At 40.4% G+C, this 26847-nt stretch overlaps 1 protein-coding gene across 1 annotated transcript; it reads left to right on the top strand.

Annotated features, from left to right (window-relative positions):
* The first annotated feature begins 1060 nt into the window (after positions 1–1060).
* Positions 1061–4669, top strand: LOC102271610 (E3 ubiquitin-protein ligase RLIM-like). The gene is made up of 2 exons (XM_070366604.1): positions 1061–1304; positions 3009–4669. Exons 1-2 carry the CDS (start codon positions 1061–1063, stop codon positions 4667–4669), a joined length of 1905 nt encoding a protein of 634 aa, XP_070222705.1.
* Positions 4670–26847: the final 22178 nt, after the last annotated feature.

Here is a 26847-nt window from a genome sequence, read left to right as displayed (position 1 = left end):
AATTTGAATGAAAAACTCTCAAACACGTGTTAAGTGGGGCTGGTAGTATTGACGAGTCCAGAAAATCGCAGAGGTCTCCTTCAGGTAGCATTACAAATAAGCGTTAGTTTATTTTCACCAATAAATAGAGCCATCCAGGTTGCACTAAGACACATGGAACAAAATCAGCAAGGTTGGTACTCATTACCACAGGTAAAATAAATATTACGGATCCATTTTTTAAAGTTCCTGTGATAGTCTGACTAGTTTTGTTTGCAAGAGACACAAGGACAAAAACGAAACCGAATGCTTTTGTGGAGAAGAAATTCCCTGCATGAGCAGAAAAGCCTGCCCAGGTTTTGGTGTTTTCTGTTTGTTTGAAACAGGATTGAGGGGTCGTATAATCAAGACGAAGCCATTAAGAGTTAAAAGGGAGAGGACACACTGAAGAGATTCAACTAAGACCCTGCGGAATTATCAAAAATTGTGAACTACTTTCTTAGTGAGAGTCTACGACCTGAGGAATTCACGAGGAGAAAAGGCAGCGGTCCCTCGGTCCCTAAAAATGAAAAATGCTACATTTAATGAGGCTGACTTTGGCATGGCATTTCGAAGCAGGTTGTTGTATTAAATGTAGCAAATGAAAAAGCTTTCTGAAAGCCTGAAAATAGTCTGTGGGGGGCGGGGGAGGGGTGGAGGTGGTGGTGGTGGGGCAGACGGTGAAGGATGGTGCTTGGTACATTATAAACCCTCAGAAATATTGGCTGCTTTTGAATGAAATGAAATCCAACCTGAATCCAGTCCCTACTCAGTTACGTAAGGAAGACAGTGGATGCCTAGGCAACGCCTAATCAAGTTATGAGGTAGAGGCGGATCTCAATTATTACCTCACCAGAGGCTGCAGAGCTGAGGTGCAATAGCAGAGTAGTGGAGCAGCAGGGAACCTAGGCAGACGGTTGTCTGACTGAGCGCGTTCCAGTCACTCCCGGGCGGAAGCAGAAGCTGAAGACTACCTGACAGCGGCTTTTGCGTTGCAGCAGTATGTCATGAAATTCAGATAATTTTTCAGTTGTTCATCGAGATGGAAAGCTCAGATTCTGACGATGAAGAAGACAGAGTTTCGGTCCGACACAGAGGTCAGAAGGACCGATTGGCTCGAGAAGATGATTACTTCCGATTCGTAAGTGATCTGAGTGAAGAAGATTACATACTTATGAGGGACAACAATTTGCTCGGCCCCCTAGGTGAAAGTACCGAAGAAGAGTTGCGGCAGAGGCTTCAATTAATGAAAGAAAACCTACCACAAAACTCAGATGAAAATACAGGTATATTTCTCTTTGGGGGTAATAGGATGGGATAAGAAAGCAACTTTATAGTATTAAATAATGACTTCATAATAGTAAATAGTAAATTATACAGAAGTGGCATACATTATTTGGTAAGGAACTTCTCATAAAAAAGAACTGACATTTACTTGGTTTGCGGTGAGAATGCCAGGGTAGGTTTTTTTCCCTGATTCACATTTGGATTGTTTTAATTGGGAAACTGTGAAGTAGACCATTGGTTTTTGTTTGTTGGTTGCTTTTGTACCTCAGTGGAAAGTTCCTCCTATGTACCGAATTATTTTCTCTATCTATGAAAGTGAAAGTTGCTCAGCTGTATCAGACTCTTTGCAACCCCACGGACTATACAGTCCATAGAACTATCCAAGTCAGAATACTGGAATGGAGGGGATCTTCCCAATTCAGGGATGGAACCCAGGTCTCCCGCTTTGCAGGTGGATTCTTTACCAACTGAACCACAAGGGAAGCCCAAGAATACTGAAGTGGGTAGCCTGTCCCTTCTCCAGCAGATCTCCCCGACCCAGGAATCCAACTGGGGTCCCCTGCATTGCAAGTAGATTCTTTACCAACTCAGTTATGAGGGAGGCCCTCTCTATCCATATAGACATGTAAAAAAATAGCAAAAAGAAATATTTTATATTTTAATCAAGTAGTTCTCAACTGGGGACAGTTTTGCTCTCCCCCACCCCAAGGGACACTTGACAATAGCTGGAGACATTTTTGGTTGTCACAGAGGGAGGCATGGGTGCTACTAGCATCTACTGGGCAGAGGTCAGGGATGCTGCCAAATACGACACAATGCACATGGTAGCTCCCCAAAATAAGAATTGCCCAGTGCCAAAATGTAAATAGTTCTAAGGCTGAGAAACCCTCCTGGAACCTCAGATCTGGTGCCTTCTCTCCCAGTGTAAAATAGAGGATTTTACTATCGAATGAAGAGGATACTATAATACTTTGGTTCTTGAATATGGTCTTATATGTGCCATGCTAGGTTCAGTCTATTCATTTGATCTGACTTTCAGCTTAATGCCAATTAAAAACCTTGGTAATATTAAGAAGTATTCAAAATTCAAATACTTTTAATCCTATAAACTTTGTTTATATTTGGGCAATAATCTTATATTTTAAAACAACTTATACATTATCAAAGTCATGTAAGAGCCTAAGAGTAGTAATGTTGGAGACTAATGAGAATTAGACAATAATATCAACTGAATTAAAATACTAGCACTGTACCTTAACTGGTGTTTACCTTGTTTAATTGCTTTGGTGTTTTGACAGTAGGCTGAAAAAAAAATGTTATCTCTTGACTTTCCTCCCACAGTGGTATACAGGGCTGTGTATATGACAAAATATTGAAAAACAGACTTCCTTCAGATACCCTTTGTAAAAACCTCTCTAAATTTATCTAGGATTAGTGTACTCTTTTTCAGATGGAATTGAAACTTCCCTGCCTTTACTTATAAATCTAGATAATAAAGCTTTTAAAGTATTAACTTTAAAGTTAAAGATAATTAACTTTTAAAGTATAACTTATAAAGTAAATGTGAAATCAGTTGAAAACGTCTGAGTATTTAAGTTCTCATTTTTGTTTGCTTTTTAAACAAAGTTTCAGAGTGCTATTTTATGATAGTTCCAATTTTGGTAGTTCTTTTATGGCCCCTCCCCCCGTTTTTTAATTAACAGATAGAGGAGATGCTTCAGATAATGAATCCAGTGAGAACTCTCTTCTAGACTGGCTTACCACTTTTGGACAAACTGAAAATGTGACAAGTGAACAAAAAGAAAATCAGTCTTGGAGAGAAGAGAGCGAAATTAGTGCTAACAGTGATGAGCTCAGATTTGGCTTAGAGAGTAATCTTGAGTGTGATGATGAAAACTCAAATCCAGAAAATGAATATGTAGCATCTGCAGAACTTCCCAGAAGAGAAGATAAGGAAGACAGCCAAAGGCAAGTGGAAAATCCACACTCTGAGTCATTATTTACAAGACCATCTACATCAGAACATGATACAATGGAAACATTAATGGAAGTCCCACCGACTAGAAGTCAGAGAAGACTAAGAAGTTGGAGCCCAGTCTCTCGGAGAACCAGACCAAGGACTGACAACTGGTCACCTCCACATACACTGTGGGAAATTTTTCAAAGAATTAATGAAGATACACCATCTCAGACTTTTAAACAACCTCTCATAAGTGAGAATGATAACTTTTCTAGAACTGGGCATGAAGAAACATTGAGACAGCAAATGACTGGACATGAGTTGCAAAATAGGGGTCTTATTGAGACTTCTGAAACTAGTAATGCTGTTCATGGAGAATGTTATTCAGACACAACGTGCAGTAGTGAATCTTGGGAAGTGAGGGAAACAAATCCAACCACACCTTTCAATCTTGCAGTAGAACAAGTTCATTGTCGAGCATGTTCTCAGAGAGACAGCAGAATTAGTAGAACTCAGTTAACATCTGACTCACCAAACAACACTACCACTTCAGAAAGTGAGCAAGAAGAACTGAAGCCTTTGTCTTCAGATTCTGACGAGGCTGATGAGAGTGCTTATGTCAATACCATCAGAAATCCCGTTCATAGAATTTTAAATACTAGCTTAAGTGATACAATGTCTGTTCCAACTCAGACTCTTTTATATCAGACAATGACAGGATTTAGTAACTCAAGTAATCTTATGGACAGTGACAGTAATTTAGAGTATAGTATCTCACCTCCAAGTGAAAACATGGAAAGGGCAGAGTTACCAAATGAAAGACATGGACCTAGTGGTAGTGATAGTGTACCTGGTTCTGCTCCAAATGCTAGCTATGCTTCTGATTCCAGTTTAATACTGGTATCAGTTTCAAGCTTATATTATATTTCTACTTCCATTACTACCATATTTAGTCCTGTATCTAATTTTAGCTCAAGTGATGAAGATTCAGAAGCTAGCACACTGATGACATTTGAAGACAGTGAAGAAAGAAGCTCATCAACAGGCTTATCAGAGACCAGCCAAGAAGGTGAAGAAATGTCCCCAGTAACATCTGACGATAGTGACTCTGGGTCTTCCCTTAATCTGGACCAATTTCTCTTATTAAATCAAGCAGACCAAACTAGAGGCCTTACAAAACTGCAGATTGACAACTTACCTTTAAGATTTTTTGAAGAGAAAGATGCAGCTAAAATCTGTACTATTTGCATTACAGAATACACCGCAGGCAACATGCTACGTGTCCTACCATGCTCCCATGAATACCATTATCAGTGCATTGATCAATGGCTGGAAGAACATTCAAACTGCCCTATTTGTCGTGGGCCAGTAGTGGACCACTTTGAGGCAGATAATTTTATGTGAGATCTGAATTCTCAGATATAAAAAGTGTTACAGTGATGGACAACTGTCAGCTGTGTCATGTCCACTTTTAGAGTTATTTATGTTTAACAATCTGAATCTATATGTAACAATCTGAACTGAATTACTTGTTCCTGAAGAAATTATTGGGCTTTCCCCAATTTCTGTTTCATAATAAAAGGAAATATCAAAAAGTCAAACAGTGTTATCCTATCTGACAATAAAAATGAGTTTCACACCATAGCAGTGCACTGAATTTCAATAGAAACTTAGTATGTGCACTGGGTTGGGATATTCCTGGTGCCATGAGAGAAATGTTCTAATATGATATAATCAATCTTGATAGATCCTAGTAGTATCGTCTAGTCATATAAATCCCAGATATCTCTTAGCCCTGTTCAATCCTGGTTGTGTATGCAAAGAAACAGGAACCCAACTAATTAAGCAATTTAAGACTGTATTAGAGTCATTCACATACAAAAGTCATGTTATATTCATAGAATGCCATAAAAAGCTTTGAAACTCTTCTCTTCCAGTTTATCCCTTTTATCCAGTTTATCTCTTCCATTTATCCCTTCTCCAGGGGTTTATCCCACCCTCCCCAATACTACCTTAAAGTTCATCCTATTCCCCACTACCAATGTATTAGAGTCCTAGCCAAAAGCTGATGGCACTCTTTAAAAGAGTGATGAAATATCATTTAATGAGGAGACTAAAATGTGTAAATAATGAAGAGAAAGCAAGAGATGATGAAGTACCCATAGGCTAGCAACTGAGAAGCCAGTTTTAGAACCACTAGGCTTGAAGGGGCATAGAGGAGAAGGCAATGGCACCCAACTCCAGTACTCTTGCCTGGAGAATCCCATGGACGGAGGAGCCTGGTGGGCTGCAGTCCATGGGGTCACAAAGAGTTGGACACGACTGAGCGACTTCACTTTCACTTTTCACTTTCATGCATTGGAGAGGGAAATGGCAACCCACTCCAGTGTTCTTGCCTGGAGAATCCCAGGTGTCGGGGTCCAGCCCCAGCAGGATCTAGGGGAACTCTCAGGATGGACGGCATTGGCGAGAGAGATAACACTGGTCTTATAATGGACTGGGACCTGGTGGTCTGGGGTCAAAAATAAAAATTAAAATTAAAGAGAAAGAATAAGGAAGAGAGAAAGAGGCTGATATTTTTTGGTTTACACAGAAAGCCAATAAAGCCCCTGGCATGGGACCTGTTCTGTTCACGGAGGCCTCAGGTGCCCTCTCGGTGGGGTGAAGACACAGAGCGCCTTCCCAATCGGGTCTTAGAAGCCCAGGCAAAAAAGTGAACTCAGAGGGCCTCTGTGCTCTAGGGACTCAGCCTGAAAAAAGAGAGAAAGAGAGGGAGAAAGAAAGACATGGAGACCAAAGCTCTGGTGAAGTGAGATCCACAGCTTTATTTTTAAAAGAAACTTTTATACTCTAAGTTACACATTTTTCAAAGTGAAAGATATAGAGTCAGCTCAACATTTCATCAATTTTACCTTTATCGAAACCAGGACATTTTTTGTACACCTTTTTCATAAACAAACGTCTTATGTTATGTCTGGCCCTGTGGTCTGTTAACATTTCATGACTCTTTTTTGATAAAGGTTGATCAGCCAGAAAACTTGTTTTTTCTTAAAGTGTTTTTTTTATTATTATTATTTTTTCCCAGCCTCAGAAAGTACTAAATAAAGTTACATTCTCACAGAGCAAAGGTGTAGTGGGTCACAACAAAGAAAGAACTTATTAGCTCAAAGGTTTGATGTGGTTAATACCAAGGCTACTACTTGGTTTTTTTTTTACATCTTAACTACATTAACTAATGTACTCTCAGGTGCACAATGGATAAGGGATATGGGAACTTGGCAACAAGCATTGGCCCAATAATGAAGCACTTTACCAGTACTATTTTAATAATTTTTTATCTCTCAAAGGGCTCTATGTTCATTAGGACTTTTAGAATGTTTAGGCTTCCCATGCCTTTCATGGTTGGGGAGTTGTGAGCAATTATATGCATTAGTTGCAAGGGTATGGATAAACCTGTCAAGCAAGCTAGAATGCCAACAGAGGGGTTAGAATAGAAATATTCCTTTCATGCCCAGGAAACTTATCAACTTAGAGCCCTAAGTTGATTTTCTCCAGAGAAAGGTGGTCGGGGATAGCCCCCTGTTAATGTCAGAAGAGTTGGTGAAAGGCATAATATAGTAAACAGTAGACAGGCAGACTTTGGTTTCGGGGTAGATACTCGAGCAGGTCCAGGGAATCCCTTGAGTCCTGATCCGCCTTGCCTGTCAGGTCTCTTCCACATGACCTTGTCATGGGTGGGATCTCCTGTGTTGGCTCCCGGCACCCAGGGATGGGGGAGCCTGGTGGACTGCCGTCTATGGGGTCGCATAGAGTCGGACACGACTGAAGCGACTTAGCAGCAGCAGTAGAGACATAGTAGTTCCTGCAATCCCAAATGTCTTAAGAGTTGTAGTAGAAGTCCACCCAACAAGAGCTATAAACTGAGAAAATGGCAGCCACTGCCAAAGTTTTGGAGAAGGTGCATCATAGAACTGAATACCCTTACCTTCTTTCCTCCTGACTTGTAATCTTTTTGTCAGTAGTTCACATTAGCCAAATCTAACCTGAAGGACTGATGCTGAAGCTGAAGCTCCAATACTTTGGCTATCTGATGGGAAGAACTGACTATTGGAAAAGACCCTATTGGCCAGTACAAAAATTTTTCCTTAACATTTTCCATCCTGGTGAGAGTACATAATATTACAACCTATAGCAACAATCATCACTTTGTACTGTATGCAACCTGTTCAAATGCAGGTAGTGTTACGATAAAGCTGCTCTAAAAATTTAAAGTCAGAAATATCACTGACCTTTATTTTCTATGTGACTTGCTGGTATCCACAGTATTTTCACATAACTACAAAATATAAATGTGGAGTGGTGGTGACGTTTTTAAATTCACCTTTCAGCTAGCATATTTTTCACACAGAAGATATCTGCATGGCCATACATGAAGATTTAGGTCTAACCTCTGAAACTGACATTAACTAATACTGAAATTTGCTTGAATATTCTGATTTTTATTAAGCATTTCTGATACCAGGTGTACTTCATCTACTGTGAGTAGAATAATTATAATAGTACTTTTCATACTATCCTAACAGGTTCCAGTCTTCCAAAGGATGGTAATTGCTTAATTAATGCTTCAGTACATTCACATACACCTTCTGTGGTTGACAGAATTCTAAGATGATGCCTAATGATCCTCGTAGTAGCCCCTTTCCTTGAGTATGAGACCGGTAAATGTGATGGAATATCGTTCCCATTATTAGATTATGATAAACAGCACAGTTGATTGGGAAATTATCCAGAGTGAGCATGTCCCAATCAGGTGAGCACTTAAAAGGCACAGAGAGGACTTCTAATCCATATAAGATGGTTTATGCTCCTCTTGCCCTGCTCCCCATTTATAAGCCCAACTGTATATCTCAAAATTCTCCAAGCTAGGCTTCAGCAATATGTGAACCGTGAACTTCAAGATGTTCAAGCTGGTTTTAGAAAAGGCAGAGGAACCAGAGATCAAATCGCCAACATCCGATGGATCATCAGAAAAGCAAGAGAGTTCCAGAAAAACATCTATTTCTGTTTTATTGACTATGCCAAAGCCTTTGACTGTGTGGATCACAATAAACTGTGGAAAATTCTGAAAGAGATGGAAATACCAGACCACCTGATCTGCATCTTGAGAAATTTGTATGCAGGTCAGGAAGCAACAGTTAGAACTGGACATGGAACAACAGACTGGTCCCAAATAGGAAAAGGAGTACGTCAAGGCTGTATATTGTCACCATGCTTATTTAACTTATATGCAGAGTACATCATGAGAAACACTGGGCTGGAAGAAGCACAAGCTGGATTCAAGATTGCCGGGAGAAATATCAATAACCTCAGATATGCAGATGACACCACCCTTATGGCAGAAAGTGAAGAGGAACTAAAGAGCCTCTTGATGATAGTGAAAGTGGAGAGTGAAAAAGTTGGCTTAAAGCTCAACATTCAGAAAACAAAGATCATGGCATCCAGTCCCATAACTTCATGGGAAATAGATGGGGAAACAGTGGAAACAGTGTCAGACTTTATTTTTCTGGGCTCCAAGATCACTGCATATGGTGACTGCAGCCATGAAATTAAAAGACACTTACTCCTTGGAAGGAAAGTTATGACCAACCTAGATAGCATATTCAAAAGCAGAGATATTACTTTGCCAACAAAGGTTCGTCTAGTCAAGGCTGTGGTTTTTCCTGTGGTCATGTATGGATGTGAGAGTTGGACTGTGAAGAAGGCTGAACGCCGAAGAATTGATGCTTTTGAACTGTGGTGTTGGAGAAGACTCTTGAGAGTCCCTTGGACTGCAAGGAGATCCAACCAGTCCATTCTGAAGGAGATCAGCCCTGGGATTTCTTTGGAAGTAATGATGCTAAAGCTGAAATTCCAGTACTTTGGCCACTGCATGTGAAGAGTTGACTCATTGGAAAAGACTCTGATGCTTGGGGGGATTGGGGGCAGGAGGAGAAGGGGACGACAGAGGATGAGATGGCTGGATGGCATCACTGACTCGATGGACGTGAGTCTGGGTGAACTCCGGTAGTTGGTGATGGACAGGGAGGCCTGGCGTGCTGCAATTCATGGGGTCGCAAAGATCGGACACGACTGAGCGACTGAACTGAACTGAACTGATATATCCTGGAAACAATGTAAGACAACCAAATATGAGCTCTGAAAGGTCTAAAGAAGAAGGTGAATTGGCTAGGGACCCTTAGAATGACTGAGCAATTTCATGTCAGGGCACCTTATGACCTCTATCAAGAAGAAATGTGACCTAAACCCAGCATTTCCTCTAAACTTAGTAACAGGAAATGGCTCAAATGGGCTCTTCCTCCATCACATCAAATAGGAATCCCACAAATACCAAATGAGCACTGCAGAACCTAAAAGAGGGAACAATTGAAATCCCTGCTGACAATAAATGGCCAGATAAAGTGATTTTCTCCCCACTCGGCCTGAGATTCCCCTTCACCACCCATACACACCAGTGGCTCCTTGGGCAGAAAAAGTGATCCCACCAGAAAAAGCTCACACTTGGAAAATGCTCTCCTACTCAGAAGGGCCTGAAACTCCTCTCCCCTATCCAGAGACATTAGGCAACTTGCTGGTACCTCCACAGAAAGTTTTCAACCTGGTAAGTACCCTTCATTCTCTACAGTCAAGGGAGAACCTGTCACAAGTGCCTGGCACAGGAAGTACTCTTCATCAAGTGGTCCAGAGATTCCCTTCCCCCACCAGTAGCACCAAGTGGCCTATCCTGGGGAAGCTGCTTCCGACCCCATAAGCAGCATGAGGAGGGACCAGAAGTAGCTCCACCTGCACAACACAAAAGGTACCATAAAGGTTCTGAAAATTAGACTGTCATGGAACCCAGGTCCACAAAAGTTGAGAAACTATGTGCCAAACCTATAAAAATGAAAGGCCTGCTAAAATGAAAACAAAACAAAAAAACTTTAAATAGGGACCAAAGTATCCTAACATAATAGCCAAAATGTCCAAAAAACAATAAAATATCACTACTCATACCATAACAACTTGATACATAACAACTTGAATAAGAAATGACAAATGATGCCAAATCAGGATGAGTTGTATGTAATGCACTTGAATCATCCCAAAACCATTCCCCTGACCCCGGGTCTGTGGAAAAAACTGTCTTCCATGAAATTGGTCCCTGATACCAAAACGGTTGGGGACTGCTGCTTTAAATGGATAAAAGTCCATACAATTTTTAACATTTCTGACATGTGCACTCATATTTTTATTAATTAGGACAAACTATCAAGGCTATGGTCTTTGCAGTAGTCATGTATGGATGTGAGAGTTGGACTCTAAAGAAAACTGAATTCTGAAGAATTGATGCTTTTGAACTGTGGTGCTGGAGAAGACTCTTGAGAGTCCCTTGGACTGCAGGGAGATCCAACCAATCCATCCTAAAGGAAATAAGTCCTGAATGTTCATTGGAAGGACTGATGTTGAAGCCAAAACTCCAATACTTTGGCCACCTGATGCAAAGAACTAACTCATTTGAAAATACCCTGATGTTGGGATAGATTGAGGGCAAGAGGAGAAGTGGACAACAGAGGATGAGATGTTTGGATGGCATCACTGATTCAGTGGACATGAGTTTGGGTAAACTCTGGGAGTTGGTGATGGACAGGGAGGCCTGGCGTGCTGCAGTCTATGGGGTCACAAAGAGTGACTGAAGTGAACTGAACTGATGCATCAATTTGGGCTCCCCTGGTGGTCAGATGGTAAAGAATCCGCCTGAAATGTGAGAGACCTGGGTTCGATCCCTGGGTTGGGAAGATCCCCTGGAGGAGGGCATAGCAACCCACTCCAGTATTCTTGCCTGGAGAGTCCCCGTGGACAGAGGGTCCTGGCAGGCTACAGTCCATAGGATCACAAAGAATCAGACAGGAGTGAGGGACTAATCACAGCACATCCACCAATTCACCTTTACCTGGGAATAGTTTCTCTTAAGGAAACTGAGGTAATTAAGAACTAAAATCCTTTCTATTGAGAAAGTGATAAAGGAGCTTAAACAACTAAAAAATTGTATATTATGTGTCCCTCAGTGGACCATGACATAATTCTGTCAAACTTTGAAACAACTCAAAGAAAGTCAATGAATACATGGAGGACTAGACTGTAAGTTATTTTCTGCAAAATGATTAGCAAAACTATCACCTGGAGTATTTTGGAAAATGGCAAGTGGACCTAGTAAACTCATAAATCTGGCTAAGGAGATATCTAGAAAGAGTAAAAAAAAAAATTGATTGACTTCTTTAAATGCCTCTGATACTATAAGAAAGAGATAAACTAAAGAAGGAATTATTCAGTTTTAGAAAAGACTGTACATAAAACATAGAATGCCCAGGATAGACTTCCAAGCTAAGAAAAGAATCAAAGTTCAACAATGACCTCAGAGCAAAAAATAAAACATGGAAAAGTAAAATGTAGTCTCAGGGTAAAGAAGTAAAGTAAAGGAGCTATACAATCCTTGTTTAAGATCTTAGAATGATTTTAGAGCATTCCTCTCCAAATCTGTTTGCTAGGCCACCTACATTAGCCTCAGACAGAGGTGGCCCAAGGTAGATAAGATCTTATCTTAGAAAGAAATGCGAATGTAGATTTTGTTTAAAGGAGTGAACACCCAATAAGAATCTCAGGCAAGCCCAATAGAGAGTGGCGGGTGGGAGGTTGAAAGGGAGAGGGAAATTTTGTGCTTGTTAGAAGCACCATGAGATAAGGCTAAAAGGGACAGATGCAGTTCAGAATGAAAAGAATACTTGGTACCCTCAACATTGTGCACACACTAAGAAAGCTACTTAGCTACAAACACAGACCATTTAAGGAAGACAGGATGACTCAGACGGACACACTGAAGCGACTTAGCATGCATGCATATATTGGAGAAGGAAATGGCAACCCACTCCAGTATTCTTGCCTGGAGAATCCCAGGGACAGAGGAGCCTGGTGGGCTGCAGTCTATGGGGTCGCACAGAGTGGGACACGACTGAAGCGACTTAGCAGCAGCAGCAGCAGTTTTTATTAAAAATATTTTCTTTCCAGTTACTAGGTGTTGCTAGAACACTTTTAAACTGATCATTTAATTTCCATACATTCTATGTATCCAATTTTGTTACAATTTCTAAAAGAAATGTGTATCCCCCACTGCAATATTAAACATGATATAAAAATAGAATATTAAGTAATATTACTGTGAGATTAAGCAAAACCCATAATTATTGAGTATCCTCATAGTGAGATTTCATAGTATAAAAAGAACAAAACAGAATTGAAATGATGTATAAACATCCATATGTTACTGTTAGCTCAATTGGATGACACATTATATAATAGTTTCCTTGAAACTAATTAGAGCTAAATGGTCTCAAGAGTTGAAAAATCCAAATGTAAAGACATTAATCTACTCTAGTATGAATTTTATCACAGTCCTTTAAAAGTACTAAGCCTAAACTAAGCCAAACTCTCTTCCATAGTCAACTATGATTTCTGTACATTTATTCTATGGACTCAAGGAGAGAACTGAATGCTGATATCAGAATGTCCCTTGTAACCACAGAGAGACTCATTGAGCATAGACTATACATGTAATGGGCTTCCCTGGTGGCTTAGATGGTAAAGAATGCTCCTGCAATGCAGGACACCTGGGTTCAATCCCTGGGCTGGGAAGATCCCCTGGAGAAGGGCATAGAAACCCACTCCACTATTATTAACCAGGAGAATCCCATGGACAGAGGAGCCTGGTGGGCTACAGTCCATGGGGTCAAAAAGAGTTGGACATGACTGAGAGACTAAGCACACAGCACACATACATGTAACAACAACAAAAAAGACGATACTCACTTCACACAACACTTTTGCTATTCAGACATACAGTGTTTTCTTCAAACTGATGTTCCATGGATCTCTGGTTTAAAATTGTTTATGGAAAAAAGATAAAATATTAAAATCTTTCAGTTCAGTTCAGTCGCTCAGTTGTGTCCAACTCTTTGCGACCCCATGGACTGCAGTACGCCATGCTTCCCTGTCCATCACTAACCCCCAGAGCTTGTTCAAAATCATGTCCATCGAGTCAGTGATGCCATCCAACCATCTCATCTTCTGTCATTCCCTTCTCCTCCTGCTTTCAATCTTTCCCAGCATCAGGGTCTTTTCAAATGAGTCAGTTCTTCGCATCAGGTGGCCAAAGCATTGGAGTTTCAGCTTCAGCATCAGTCCTTCCAATGAATATTCAGAACTGATCTCCTTCAGGATGGACTGGTTGGATCTCTTTGCAGTCCAAGGGACTCTCAAGAGTCTTCTCCAACACCACAGTTCAAAAGCATCAATTCTTCGGCACTCAGCTTTCTTTATAGTCCAACTTTCACATCCATACATGGCCACTGGAAAAACCATAGCCTTGACTAGATGGATCTTTGTTGGCAAAGTAATGTCTCTGCTTTTCAATATGCTGTCTAGGTTGGTCATAACTTTCTTTCCAAGGAGTAAGCATCTTTAGAAAGTTGGACTATAAAGAAAGCTAAGCACAGAAGAATTGGTGCTTTTGAACTGTGGTGTTGGAGAAGACTCTTGAGAGTCCCTTGTACTTTAAGGAGATCCAACCAGTCCATCCTAAAGGAGATAAGTTCTGAGTGTTCATTGCAAAGACTGATGTTGAAGCTGAAACTCCAATACTTTGACCACCTGATGTGAGAGCTGACTCATTTGAAAAGGCCCTGATGCTGGGAAAGATTGAGGGAAGAAGAAGGGGACGACAGAGGATGAGATGGTTGGATGGTCTCACTAACTCAATGGACATGGGTTTGGGTGGACTCCAGGAGTTGGTGATGGACAGGGAGGCCTGGTGTGCTGCGGTTCATGAGGTCTCAAAGAGTCAGACACGACTAAGCGACTGAACTGAACTGAACTGAATCACCATCTGCAGTGATTTTGGAACCGAGAAAAATAAAGTCTGTCCCTGTTTCCACTGTTCCCCCACCCCCCCCCCCACCACCATTTGCCATGAAGTGATGGGACCGGATGCCATGATCTTAGTTTACTGAATGTTGAGCTTTAAGCCAACTTTTTAATTCTCCTCTTTCACTTTCATCAAGAGGATCTTTAGTTCTTCTTCACTTTCTGCCATAAGGGTGCTGTCATCTGCGTATCTGAGGTTATTGATATTTCTCCCAGCAATCTTGATTCCAGCCTGTGCTTCCTCCACCCCAGCATTTCTCATGATGTTCTCTGCATATAAGTTAAATAAGCAGGGTGACAATATATAGCCTTGACGTACTCCTTTTCCTATTTGGAACCAGTCTGTTGTTCCACGTCCAGATCTTCTTTACCTGCATACAGATTCCTCAGGAGGCAGGTAATGTGGTCTGGTATTCCTATCTCTTGAAGAATTTTCCACAGTTTGTTGTGATCCACACAGTCAAAGGCTTTAGTATAATCAATAAAGCAGAAGTGGATGTTTTTCTGGAACTCTCTTGCTTTTTCGATGATCCAACAGATGTTGGCAATTTGAACTCTGGTTCCTCTGCCTTTTCTAAATCCAGCTTGAACATCTGGAAGTTCACAGTTCACATACTGCTAAAATCTTTACAGCTTCATAAATACATATATGCTGATAACGTCTACAAGCAGTTAACCCAAATTTTTAATTTGTATTTTATGTTTTGTATTTTTGTGGGAAAAGTATCAAACTCAAAGAAAAGTTGAAAAGCCAGTGTATTGAATTAATGTACCAAGTGCTAATGTACAAAATTCCATGGACAGAGTAGCCTGGTGAACTATAGTTCATGGGTTCATAAAGAGTCAGACATGACTAAGTGACTGAGCACAGGATAACACATCAATGCACCGCAAAGCCAGTTCTCTCTCTCTCCACAAACACACCCACATGCCTATCTATCTTTATCAAACAATCTGATGTTAGCCTGAGGATATTATATTTTACCTCTAAACATTTCATTATGTCTCTCCCTGTAATAGGATACAAATCCATATCCACCCCACCACACTTACGAAAATTAACATTAATTCAATTCTTTCATCCATTATACAAAAATGGAGCAAAATTTGTTACCTCAAATTATGCCTCTTCGGCATAAGAATTATTTTAGACTGATTATTTTAAAGAAAGAGGAGTCACAGAAGAAACTCAGAAAACCAAGTAGAAGTTGTGTGTGTGTGTGCACTGTATGTTCAGTCATGTATGAATCTTTATGACCCCATTGACTGTAGCCCACCAGGCTCCTTGGTCCATGGGATTCCCCAGGCAAGAACACTATCATGGGTTGCCATTTCCTTCTCCAGAATCAGAATTTACCCTTTTGTAAATGACATTTACATTCATATGGGCAATCTCCATTTGTAAGGATGTCTCCCCATCTATATCAGAAAAGGAAGGATGACCTTAAATCTATAGAAACTCTTATCAATAAAGAGGACAATGACTTAAATCTCCATAACGAGCATATCCTTATTTACTGTGCTTTGCCTGGTGTGTGTGTGTGTGTGTGTGTGTGTGTGTGTGTGTGCTCACTCCTGTGGCACTCTTTTGTGATCTCATGGACCTAGCTGCCAGGCTCCTTTCCATGGAAATTTCCAGGCAAGAATACTGGAGTGGATAACCATTTCTTACTCCAGGGGATCTTCCCAATCCAGGGATCCAACTGGCTTCTCTTGCATCTCCTGCATTGTCAGGCAGATTCTTTACTACTGTGCCACCTGGGAAGTTCTCTCTGCCTGGTAACCTCCCATAACTGCACCCCACACCGAACATCTTCATTGTCTCTAGTTCAAGGTGGTATACAAGATGGTGGCTCGGGTCATTTCGGGGAGATACTCCGTTTTCCTGGGCATCTCCCACATATACAGGAGGTATGTTGTTGTTTAGTCACTAAGTCGCGTCAGCTCTTTTCCGACCCCATGGACTATAGCCTGCCAGGCTCTTCAGTCCATGGGATTTCCCAGCAAGACTACTGAAGTGGGTTGCCATTGCCTTCTCCAGGGGATCTTCCTGACCCAGGGATCAAACCCACATCTCCTGCATAGGCAGGCAGGTTCTTTATTACCACTGAACCTTTACAGGAGGTATACCTGTTATTAAAACTCTGCTTTTATTCTTGTTACTATATATTTTTCTACCCCAAAATATGTATTTTTGGCATAAGGATTATTTGGGGCTAAAGGCAATCAAAACCCAACATATTCAGGAAAAGTCCTTTACCTCCCCCTCAACAGCCTAAATTTTACACTGGAATGGATCCTGTACCAGGAAGAGAGCTATTAGCAGAGATAACTTTTTCCCTATGAAACTTAATTGTGTAACAGGGCACACTTTGTTTTCTAAGCACATCCTCTAACTTCCTGTGATTGGCTTTCCTTCATTTTGCATCTCCAGACCTCTAACTCCTTTTCTTAGCCCAGGATGTTATATAAGCTTCAATTACCTGACTGTCTTTTGGGTATCATATTTTATGGGACTCTCATATGACTGAGGTGGCACTAGTGGTAAAGAACACACCTGGGGGCGGTCCTAAGATGGTGGAGGAATAGGACGGGGAGACCACTTTCTCCCCCACAAATTTATCGAAAGAACATTTGGATGCTGAGCAAATTCCATAAAACAACTTCTGAACACTGGCAGAGGACACCAGGCACCCAGAAAGGCAGCCCATTCTCTTCAAAAGGAGGTAGGACAAAATATAAAAGATAAAAAGAAAGACAAAAGAGTTAGGGATGGAGACCCATCCTGGGAGGAGTTCTAAAAGAGGAGACGTTTCCAAACACCAGGAAACCCTCTCACCGGTGGGTCTGTGGGGAGTTTTGGAATCTCAGAGGGCAACATAACCGGGAGGAAAAATAAATAAATAAAACCCACAGACTAGGTGCCTAACGGCAACTCCCAGCAGAGAAGTAGCCCAGACACTTGCGTCCACTACCAGCAAGTGGGGGCTAAACAGGGAGATGAGGGCTGCATTGCTTAGGGTAAGTACTGGGCCTGAATGCCCTGAGGACAATCTGAGGGAGCTAACGTGAGAGAGCAACCCAAACTCTGGGATAGCCAGAGAGAGAGAGAGAAAAAAGACAGAACTTTCCTGTGAAAAGCCCTAACCTAAGGCACTGCAGAGTCCGCTCACAGAACAAAGGACTGAGCGAATACCAGAGGAGAGCTAGCAGGCAGCAGACCGGCCCATCCCCTGCCAGAGGCAGGGAGGCAGGCAGATGGCAGCCAGAGCCAGAAAAGGGCAATTTCGGCCCCAGAGATGGCATCCTCTACCAAACTGCGAGCAGGCTCCCAGTTGCTAACCAAGTCTTCCTGGGATCCTGGACTGTTGACATCTGCTGTGAGGGTCCCAGCTAGAGATCATCTCCCCAGAAGAGATACACGGCACACCTGAGACGGTGCTCCCGCTGCACACCCAGGAAACCTAGTGGCTGGGATGGGGGAGGTGATAAGACACACCGCACCTGGGGAGTGTGTGCTTGCCAAGCACCTGGTCGCCTGAGCTACTTGGATCTGGGAAGGGCAAAAAATGCAGGCTCAACCGAGTCTGTGCCTTTGGGCAATACCCGAGAATCTGAACCTGAGTGGCTTAGACCTGGGAAGTGCATGCAACCCAGGGCCCACTTTAGACAGCTCCCCTGCAGAACAACCTGAAGCCTGAGCAGTGTAGACTGGAAAAGCACACACACCGTGAGCGGGGAGAAACCCAGTGTGGCTGAGACCCTGTGAGCCCTCCCCACACACGCCAGTGATATTTGTTTGCAGAGTTCCTCCCTCCCCTGAACTGCTGCTGCTGCTGCTAAGTCCGTTCAGTCGTGTCCGACTCTGTGCGACCCCATAGACGGCAGCCCACCAGGCTCCCCCGTCCCTGGAATTCTCCAGGCAAGATCACTGGAGTGGGTTGCCATTTCCTTCTCCAATGCATGAAAGTGGAAAGTGAAAGTAGGAAGTCACTTGGTCGTGTCCGACTCTCAGCGACCCCTTGGACTGCAGCCCACCAGGCTCCTCTGTCCATGCGATTTTCCAGGCAAGAGTACTGGAGTGGGGTGCCATTGCTTTCTCCGATACAACTGAAAAAGTGAGCCTAAAATAAGTGACCACCTTCGCCCCCTTGTGGCAGGATGGAAATTAGACACTGAAAAGACTTGCAAATAGAAGAAGCCAAAATAAACACAGGGAACGGCTTTGGAAGTGACAGGTGCAACAGATTAAAACCCTGTAGTTAGCACCGACTACATTGGAAGGGTGGAGAAGGCAATGGCAACCCACTCCAGTACTTTTGGCTGGAAAATCCCATGGACGGAGGAGCCTGGTAGGCTGCAGTCCATGGGGTCGCTAGTCAGACATGACTGAGAGACTTCACTTTCACTTTTCACTTTCACGTATTGGAGAAGGAAATGGCAACCCACTTCAGTGTTCTTGCCTGGAGAATCCCAGGGACAGGGAAGCCTGGTGGGCTGCCGTCTATGGGGTCGCACAGAGTTGGACACGACTGAAGCGACTTAGCAGCAGCAGCAGACATTGGAAGGGACCTATAGATTTCGAGAAGCATAAGCTGGAACAAGGAACTATCTGAAACTGAGCTGACCCCACACTGCCTGCAACAGGTCCAGAGAAATTCCTAGATATACTTTTACTATTATCATTTAAAAATTTTTTTAATTTCTTTTATTTTTAAGTCCTCTATTACTCCTCTAATTTTCATTTTTATAACCTACTATTACTGTGCAAAAAAAGACCCTATTTTTAAAGCAAACTTCTATATATTTTTTATAATTTTTGTGATTTTTTAAAATATTGTATCTTTAAGAGTCTAACCTCTACTCTAGATTTTTAACCTTTGCTTTTTTGTATTTGTTACACATTTTGTACCTTTAAGAATCTAATCTTCAGTGTCCATTTTTACTTAGGAGTGTGATTACTGGCTTAATTTCTCTCTCCCCCTTTTGACTCTCCTTTTTCTCCCCTAGATCACCTTGATCTCCTTCCTCCCCCTTCTCTTCTCTACTCAACTCTGTGACTCTCTTTGGGTATTCTGGACTTTGGAGAACACAGGGAACTGATTATAGGCTAGATCTGTCTCTCTCCTTTTGACCTCCAACTCACCCCCCCTTCACCTGGTTACCTCTATCACCTTCCTCCCTCTTTTCTTCTCTATGTAACTCTGTGAACCTCTCTGGGTGTTCCAGGCTGTGGAGAGCACACAGAGATTTTATTACTGGCTAGATTGCTCTCTCCCCTTTTGATTACCCCTCTTCTCCTCCTGGTCACCTCTATCTCCCTCCTCCCTCTTCTCTTCTCCATGTAACTCAGCGAAACTTTCTGAGTGTCCCTTCATTGTGGAGAATCTTTTCTCCATTGACCTAGATGTTTTATCATCAGTGCTGTGTGGATGAAGAAGTCTTGAGGATACTGTAAGAATAAGACTGAAAACCAGAGGCAGGAGGCTTAAGTCCAAAACCTGAGAACACCAGAGAAATCCTGACTCCAGGGAACATTAATCAATAAGAGCTCATCCAAAAGTCTCCATACCTACACTGAAATCAATCTCCACCAAAGAGCCAACACATTCCAGAGCAAGACATACCACACAAATTCTCCAGCAATGCAGGAACATAGCCCTGAGCTTTAATGTACAGGCTGCCCAAAGTCACACCAAACCAATAGACATCTCAAAACTCACTACTGGACACTTCACTGCACTCCAGAGAGAAGAAATCCAGCTCCACCCACCAGAACACCCAGGCAAGCTTCCTTAACCAGGAAACTTGGACAAGCCACTTGTCCAACCCCACCCACAGGGAGGAACATCCACAATAAAGAGGAACCACAAACTGCCAGAATATAGAAAGCCACCCCAAACACAGTAATCTAAACAAGGTGAAAAGGCAGAGAAATACTCAGCAGGTAAAGGAACATGATAAATGCCCACCAAACCAAACCAAAGAGGAGGATTATAGGGAGTCTAACTGAAAAAGAATTCAGAATAACGATAGCAAAAATGATCCAAAATTTTGAAAATGAAAAGGAGTTACAAATAAATAGCCTGGAGACAAGGATTGAGAAGATGCAAGAAATGTTTAACAGGGGCATAGAAGAAATAAAAAAGAGTCAATAATAATGAATAATGCAATAAATGAGATAAAAAATGCTCTGGAAGGAACCAACAGAAGAATAACTGAGGCAGAAGATAAGATAAGTGATATGGAAGATAGAATGGTGGAAATAAATGAAGCAGAGAGGAAAAAAGAAAAAAGAATTAAAAGAAATGAGGACAATCTCAGAGACCTCTGGGACAATGTCAAATGCCCCAACATTTGAATCATAGGAGTCTCAGAAGAAGAAGACAAAAAGAAAGGCCATGAGAAAATACTTGAGATAATAGTTGAAAACTTCCCTAAAACAGGCAAGGAAATAGTCATCCAACTCCAAGAAACCCAGAGAGTCCCAAACAGGATAAATCCAAGGCGAAACACCCAAGACACATATTAATCAAACTAACAAAGATCAAACAGAAAGAACAAATATTAAATGCAGCAAGGGAAACACAACAAATAACACACAAGGGGATTCCCATAAGGATAACAGCTGATCTTTCAATAGAAACTCTTCAGGCCAGAAAGGAATGGCAGGACATACTTAAAGTGATGAAAGAGAAAAACCTACAACCCAGATTATTGTACCCAGCAAGGATCTCATTCAAATATGAAGGAGAATTCAAAAGATTTACAGACAAGAAAAACCTCAGGGAATTCAGCACCACCAAACCAGCTCTTCAACAAATGCTAAAGGATCTTCTCTAGACAGGAAACACAGAAAAAGTGTATAAACTTGAACCCAAAACAACAAAGTAAATGGCAACAGGATCATACTTATCAATAATTACCTTAAATGTAAATGGGTTGAATGCCCAAACCAAAAGGCAAAGACTGGCTGAATGGACACAAAAACAAGACCCCTATATATGCTGTCTACAAGAGACGCACCTCAAAACAAGGGACACATACAGACTGAAAGTGAAGGGCTGGAAAAAGATATTTCATGCAAATGGAGACCAAAAGAAAGCAAGAGTAGCAATATTCATATCAGATAAAATAGACTTCGAAATAAAGGCTGTGAAAAGAGACAAATATGGACACTATATAATGATCAAAGGATCAATCCAATAAAAAGATATAACAATTATAAATATATATGCACCCAACATAGGAGCACTGCAATATGTAAGGCAAATGCTAACAAGTATGAAAGGGGAAATTAGCAATAAAACAGTAATAGTGGGAAACTTTAATACCCCACTCACACCTATGCATAGATCAACCAAACAGAAAATTAGCAAGGAAACACAAACTTTAAACCATACAATGGGCAAGTTAGACCTAATTGATATCTATAGGATGTTTCACTCCAAAACAATGATATTCATCTTTTTCTCAAGTGCAAACGGAACCTTCTCCAGGATAGATCACATCTTGGGCCATAAATCTAGCCTTGGTAAATTAAAAAAAAAAAAAAAAGAAATTATTCCAAGCATCTTTTCTGATCACAATACAGTAAGATTAGATATCAACTACAGAAAAAAAACTATTAAAAATTCCAACATATGGAGACTAAACAACACACTTCTGAATAACCAATAAATCACAGAAGAAATAAAAAAAGATATCAAAATATGCATAGAAATGAATGAAAATGAAAACACAACAACCCAAAACATATGAGACACTGTAAAAGCAGTGCTAAGGGGAAGGTTCATAGCAATACAAGCTTACCTCAAGAAACAAGAAAAAAGTCAAATAAATAACCTAACTTGACACCTAAAGCAACTAGAAAAAGAAGAAATGAAGAACCTCAGGATTAGTATAAGGAAAGAAATCATAAAAATTTGCAGAAATAAATGAAAATAAAAGAAACAAAGGAGACCATAGCAAAAATCAACAAAGCTAAAAAGCTGGTTCTTTGAGAAGATAAATAAAATAGACAAACCATTAGCCAGACTCAGCAAGAAACAAAGGGAGAAGAACCAAATCAACAAAATTAGAAATGAAAATGGAGAAATCACAACAGACAACACAGAAATACAAAGGATCATAAGAGACTACTATCAGCAACTATATGCCAATAAAATGGACAACTTGGAAGAAACGGACAAATTCCTAGAAAAGTAGTACTTCCAAAACTGAAACAGGAAGAAATAGAAAATCTTAACAGACCCATCACAAGCACAGAAATCGAAACTACAATCAGAAATTTTCCAAGAAAAAAAGCCCTGGACCAGACGGCTTTATAGCTGAATTCTACCAAAATTTAGAGAAGAGCTAACATCTATCCTACTCAAACTCTTCCAGAAAATTGCAGAGGAAGGTAAACTGCCAAACTCATTCTATGAGGCCACCATCACCCTAATACCAAAACCAGACGAAGATGCCACAAAAAAAGAAATCTACAGGCCAATATCACTGATGAACATAGATGCAAAAATACTTAATCAAATTCTAGCAATCAGAATCCAACAACATGTTAAAAAGATTATGTATCATGACCAAGTGGGCTTTATTCCAGGGATGCAAGGATTCTTTAATATCCACAAATCAATCCATGTAATTCACCACATTAACAAACTGAAAGATAAAAACCATTTGATTATCTCAATACATGCAGAGAAAGCCTTTGACAAAATTCAACATGCATTTATGATAAAAACCCTTCAGAAAGCAGTCATAGAAGGAACAAACCTCAACATAATAAAAGTTATATATGACAAACCCACAGCAAATATTATCCTCGATGGTGAAAAATTGAAAGCATTTCCCCTAAAGTCAGGAACAAGACAGGGGTGCCCACTCTTACCACTACTATTCAACATAGCTTTGGAAGTTTTAGCCACAGCAATCAGAGAAGAAAAAGAAATAAAAGGAATCCAGATTGGAAAAGAAGAAGTAAAACTCTCACTGTTTGCAGATGACATGATTCTCAGCATAGAAAACCCTAAAGACTCCACCAGAAAATTACTAGAGCTAATCAATGAATATAGTAAATTTTCAAGATATAAAATAACCAAACAAAATCCCTTGCATTTCTATACATTAACAATGTGAAAACAGAAAGAGAATTTAAGGAAACAATTCCATTCACCATTGCAATGAAAAGAATCAAATACTTAGGAATAAAACTACCTAAAGAAACAAAAGACCTATATATAGAAAACTATAAAACACTGATGAAAGAAATCAAAGATGACATGAATAGATGGAGAAATATACCATGTACATGGATCAGAAGAATCAATATAATGAAAATGAGTATACTACCCAAAGCAATCTATATATTCAATGCAATCACTATCAAGCTAACAACGGCATTTTTTAGAGAACTAGAACAAATAATTTCACAATTTGTATGGAAATACAAAAAACCTCGAATAGCCAAAGCAACTTTGAGAAAGAAGAATGGAACAGGAGGAGTCAACCTGCCTGACTTCAGGCTCTACTACAAAGCTACAGTCATCAAGACACTATGGTACTGACACAAAGACAGAAATATAGATCAATGTAACAGAATAGAAAGCCCAGAGATAAATCCATGCATTTATGAACACCTTATCTTTGACAAAGGAGGCAAGAATATACAATAGCGAAAAGGCAATCTCTTTAACAAGTGCTGCTGGGAAAACTGGTCAACCACTTGTAAAAGAATGAAACTAGAACACTTTCTAACACCATACACAAAAATAAACTCAAAATGGATTAAAGAGCTAAATGTAAGACCAGAAACTATAAAACTCCCAGAGAAAAACATAGGCAAAACACTCTCCGACATACATCACAGGAGGATCCTCTATGACCCACCTCCCAGAATATTGGAAATAAAAGCAAAAATAAACAAATGGGACCTAATTAAACTTAAAAGCTTGCTTATAGGTGAAAAGGCAGCCTTCAGAATGGGAGAAAATAATAGCAAATGAAGCAACTGAGAAAGAATTAATCTCAAAAATATACAAACAGCTCACGCAGCTAAATTCCAGAAAAATAAACGACCCAATCAAAAAATTGACCAGAGAACTAAACAGACATTTCTCCAAAGAAGACATACAGATGGCTAACAAACACATGAAAAGATGCTCAACATCACTCATTATCAGAGAAATGCAAATCAAAACCACAATGAAGTACCATCTCATGCTGTTATCAAAAAGTCTGCAAACAATAAATGCTGGAGAGGGTGCAATGCAAACTAGTACAGCCACTATGGAGAACACTGTGGAGATTCCTTAAAAAACTGGAAATAGAACTGCCATATAACCCAGCAATCCCACTGCTGGGCATACACACCAAGGAAACCAGAGTGGAAAGAGACACGTGTACCCCAATGTTCATTGCAGAATTGTTTATAATAGCCAGGACATGGAAGCAACATAAATGTCCATCAGCAGACAAATGGATAAGAAAGCTGTGGTACATATACACAATGGAATATTACTCAGCCATTAAAAAGAATACATTTGAATCAGTTCTAATGAGGTGGATGAAACTGGAGCCTTTTATACAGAGTGAAGTAAGTCAGAAAGAAAAACACCAATACAGTATACTAATGCATATATAAGGAATTTAGAAAGATGGTAACGATGACCCTATATGTGAGACAGCAGAAGAGACTCAGATGTATAGAACAGTCTTTTGGACTCTGTGGGAGAGGGTGAGGGTGGGATGATTTTAGAGAATAGCATTTGGACATGTATATTATCATATGTGAAACAGATCACTAGTCCAGGTTCAATGCATGAGACTGGGTGCTCAGGGCTGGTGCACTGGGAAGATGCTGAGGATGAGATGTGGAGGGAGGTGGGAGGGGGGTTCAGGATATGGAACACATGTACACCCATGGCTGATTCATGTCAATGTATGGCAAAAACCACTACAATATTGTAAACTAATTAGCCTCCAATTAAAAAATAATAATAAAGAACACATCTGCTAAAGGAGGAGATGTAAGAGATATGGGTTCAACCCCTAGGTAGGGAAAGATGCCCTGAAGGAGGGCATGGCAACCCACTCTAATATTCTTGCCTGGGGAATCTCATGGACAGAGGAGCCTGGCAGGCTACACATGGACAGAGGAGCCTGGCAGGCTACAGCCCATAGGGTCGCAGAGTCAGACACGACTGAAGCAATTCAACACTCATGCACAAAATTATGCTAAAGATATTTAGAAATTCTTTTAGAAAATAAACTATTAATTGTTTAAATTGAAATCTGAGCTTTACCTGAGCCACACATCTTGTTGTTGTCTTGTATCTACGGATTATATACATAGCATGTATTGTAAGAAATTTCAACTAATTGATTTATAAAGTCATAGTTCTAATCATTTTAAAACCTCAATTAGATGTCAATAATAAAATTACCAATTTTAGAAAGGTAATCCAGGAATGTAAGTGCAAGATTTTTTGTCATAAGACATTAAATTGGAAAAAATATGACCCCATCCTAAAAATGTATTCTATCTTATTTGATGAACTGTTTTTCAAGCATAGATTTAGGTTGAAATAAGAAAAATGACATGGTAATAATTTTAGAAAGACCCTAAGGTTTTCCTTATTTTATTTTTTCTTATTTGTATTTTTCTCTGTGTGTATGTATGTGTATGTGTATATATATGTACTTATATGCCCTGCTGTAATTCTTTGTCAATATATCCTGCTGCTGCTGCTGCTGCTGCTGCTGCTGCTGCTGCTAAGTCACTTCAGTCGTGTCCAACTCTGTGTGACCCCATAGACGGCAGCCCACCAGGCTTCCCCGTCCCTGGGATTCTCCAGGCAAGAACACTGGAGTAGGTTGCCATTTCCTTCTCCAGTGCATGAAAGTGAAAAGTGAAAGTGAAGTCACTCAGCCGTGTCCGACTCTAGTGACCCCATGGACTACAGCCTACCAGGCTCCTCTGTCCATGGGATTTTCCAGGCAAGAGTACTGGAGTGGGGTGCCACTGCCTTCTCCCAATATATCCTAGTAGATTGAAAAAAGCAAAACAATCCAAAACAACCAATATGAAATAAATTTTTTAAACCCATCAAAAATATAACATAAATTTGAAATGAATCATGCCTCACCACAGAAAAATGTATAGATTGGAAAACAAGTCTATGAGACTGTGCAAGTATGATACTCAAATTCTCCATTATCTTTTGCATAGAAGAATAAAATGGATTCTATGCCATCTTATGGCAAATCTAAGAGCTGCTTACCATCAAGTCCAAATTTCATCTGTTTTCCATTTCACATTTTCAAAACACTCTGGAAAAAATATCTAAATGATTGTGAATGCTCATAGCATTTGTCAAACCACTTTTGATACTTCTAAATTATCAAATCAACGCAAAGCAGTGCTTATTAATGCTATCCACTCCTTGGAAATTTTATTTTTTCATAAGTATTTATTTTAACTAAAGTAAATATGATCTGTTAAAGCTCTTAGGAGGAAAAGATTTTTATTTTCCCCATAAGTCAGTTAAACCACTGCAAATAGAAGCAATATT

Source organism: Bos mutus, chromosome X (assembly GCF_027580195.1).
Source record: "Bos mutus isolate GX-2022 chromosome X, NWIPB_WYAK_1.1, whole genome shotgun sequence".
Taxonomy (NCBI): domain Eukaryota; kingdom Metazoa; phylum Chordata; class Mammalia; order Artiodactyla; family Bovidae; genus Bos; species Bos mutus.
This window is presented reverse-complemented; position numbering and strand designations above follow the sequence as displayed.

Bases quoted from the DNA above. Each gene is read 5' to 3' on its own strand.
- LOC102271610 (XM_070366604.1), top strand. From the start codon at position 1,061: ATGGAAAGCTCAGATTCTGACGATGAAGAAGACAGAGTTTCGGTCCGA. The intron at 1,305-3,008 runs GTATATTTCTCT...TTTAATTAACAG, and splicing joins AAACTCAGATGAAAATACAG to ATAGAGGAGATGCTTCAGAT.